This window comes from Entelurus aequoreus, linkage group LG03, assembly GCF_033978785.1.
Source record: "Entelurus aequoreus isolate RoL-2023_Sb linkage group LG03, RoL_Eaeq_v1.1, whole genome shotgun sequence".
Taxonomy (NCBI): domain Eukaryota; kingdom Metazoa; phylum Chordata; class Actinopteri; order Syngnathiformes; family Syngnathidae; genus Entelurus; species Entelurus aequoreus.
The window spans coordinates 89,613,369-89,615,868 of NC_084733.1; the positions used below are offsets into that span (position 1 = coordinate 89,613,369).

General features: G+C 36.5%; 1 protein-coding gene across 3 annotated transcripts in view; it reads left to right on the plus strand.

Annotated features, from left to right (window-relative positions):
- Nucleotides 1-2,500, plus strand: part of LOC133647074 (ELKS/Rab6-interacting/CAST family member 1-like) — a 57,070-nt gene that overhangs the window by 10,717 nt on the left and 43,853 nt on the right. For all 3 annotated transcript variants that reach the window (XR_009825425.1, XM_062043144.1, XM_062043143.1), the window contains exon 3: nucleotides 1,665-1,853. Coding sequence is in view for 2 of the 3 variants with exons in the window: in XM_062043144.1 (XP_061899128.1) it covers nucleotides 1,665-1,853 (189 nt within the window). In the remaining variant the exon portion in view is untranslated. The remainder of the gene's footprint in view (nucleotides 1-1,664; nucleotides 1,854-2,500) is intronic.

The following is a 2,500-nucleotide window of genomic DNA, read 5'->3' on the forward strand; positions in this document are numbered from 1 at the left end:
TCTTAATTAGGACAAAAAGCAAAGTTGTTTTTTGAACTGGAAAAATTCCCGGGTTTCCCGAAATTCCAGGAATTCCGTAATACTATTTCTCAATTCAACATGTTAGTTCTTCAACATTTCTCCACCGATTTGGTAATTTTTTAACACCAACCATTTCAAGTCATTCAGACCATTCCAGTTTTGTTTGACCATTTTCAAAAAAATTCCCGCTTTTCCCGAAATTCCCATTGAAATCAATGGGACATTCTTCAAGTTCAACAACTCCCACATTTTTTATCTGATTCAAACAGTCTCAACTTCAAAATATTCAGCCTGTTCAGGAATTGTGTGCTCTACTTAAATAATTATTTAAAAAAATACCCGGATTTCCCATAATTTCTTTTGTTTTGCATTTTCCCCATTCAAAATGAATTGGCCATTTTTCAAACTTCCACAATCCCCACATTCTTCAACCCATTCAAACCATTCCACCTTCAACACATTCAACCATTCTGGACATTCAAACTTCCCCATTTTCCAAGTTCAAAACAGTTCCAGGATTTTCCCGAATTCCTGGTTTTCCAAGGTCCTATTTCCAACCTTTTTTTTCTGGCGACCACTGCTTCCGCATTTCAACCGTTCCACCGTCAAAACATTCCTCTTAATTAGGACAAAAAACAAAGTTGTTTTTTGAACTAGAAAAATTCCCAGGTTTCCTTGAAATTCCAGGAATTCCGTAATACTATTTCTCAATTCAACATGTTACACTTCTTCAACATTTCTCCACTGATTTGAAACATTTTAACACCAACCATTTCAACTCATTCAGACCGTTCAAGTTTTTTTTTACCATTTTCAAAAAAATTCCCGCTTTTCCCGAAATTTCCATTTAAATCAATGGGACATTTTTCAAAGTTCCACAACTCCCAAATTTTTTATCTGATTCAAACAGTTTCAACTGCAAAATATTCAGCCTGTTCATGAATTGTGTGCTCTACTTCAACAATTCTAAAAAAAAATCCCGGATTTCCCATAATTCCTTTTGTTTTGCATTTTCCCCATTCAAAATGAATTGCCCCTTTTTCAAACTTCCACAATTACCACATTCTTCAAACCATTCCAACCATTCCACCTTTAACACATTCCACCATCGTGGGAATTCAAAGTACACTTTTTCCAAGTTAAAAACAATTCCAGATTTTCCCGAAATTCCCTAATACCATTTACTACTTCAACATTTCTTGCCCGATTTAAACAATTCTAACACCAACCAATTCATCTCATTTAGGACATTCATGCTCCTAATCATTTTTAAAAAATCCCGCTTTTCACCAAATTTCCAGGAAATTCCCATTAAATTAAATGGGACATTTTTCCAAGTTGCACAATTCCCACATTTTTCAACCCATTCAAACCATTCCAACATTAACACATTCCACTCATCCTGGACATTCAAACTAACACTTTCCCAAGTTCCAAACCAAAATTCCGCTTTCCCTAGAAATTCAAACTCTTCAACATTCAAACCATTTCAGCGTTTAAACGATTTCAACATTTAAACCATTTCTACATTCATACTACATTCTGTCAGCATTTCAGCTCAACTTCAACAATTCCTCCAGGAATTGCCTCTTCTGGTTTGAAGAAGTTGTTTTCACGCTCGAGTTTTTATCTCCGTGTCCTAGGTCCTGCGGGAAAACGAGCTGCTGCGGCGGGAAGTGGAAGTCAAAGAGAGCAAGCTGAGCTCTTCCATGAATTCCATCAAGACGTTTTGGAGCCCAGAGTTGAAGAAGGAGCGAGCGCTGCGCAAAGACGAGGTGTCAAAGATTTCCGTGTGGAAGGAACAATACCGTGTGATTCAAGACGAGGCTCAGGTGGGCGTTTTCATGCTTTTCATACACTATATTGCCAAAAGTATTTGGCCACCTGCCTTCACTCACATATGACCTTGAAGTGCCATCCCATTCCTAACCCATAGGGTCCAATATGATGTGGGTCCGCCTTTTAGACTTAAACTTCCTTTTATTGTCATTCAAATTTGAACTTTACAGCACAGTCAGGACTCTGTGCAGGCCAGTCAAGTTCATCCACACCAGACTCTGTCATTCATGTCTGCATCAATTCACAATATAGCACAGGGGTGGGCAATTAATTTTTACCCGAGCACTGCTGGAGGGCCACATCGACAATATTTCAATTAAATTTGGCTCAATATTATTTTTGATATACACCGTAAGATAAATAATAATAATAATAATAATAATAATAATAATAATTAATAATAATACTTTCATTTAACCTAACTTAACTTTATACCAAAAGCACTGCTTTGGAAATCATTTGTACCCCTTTCAGAGATCACATTTAGTTCCCCTTAAACATCCTCATGTTGCACAATGAAATGTAAGCATAGGATGAAGTGTGCATTCCTGTAACTTTCTCTAGTAACAGCATTCCATGATTAATATCAATAAATTAACATTAATGATAAATTACAGTAGAAAAAGCACACGTATGACTG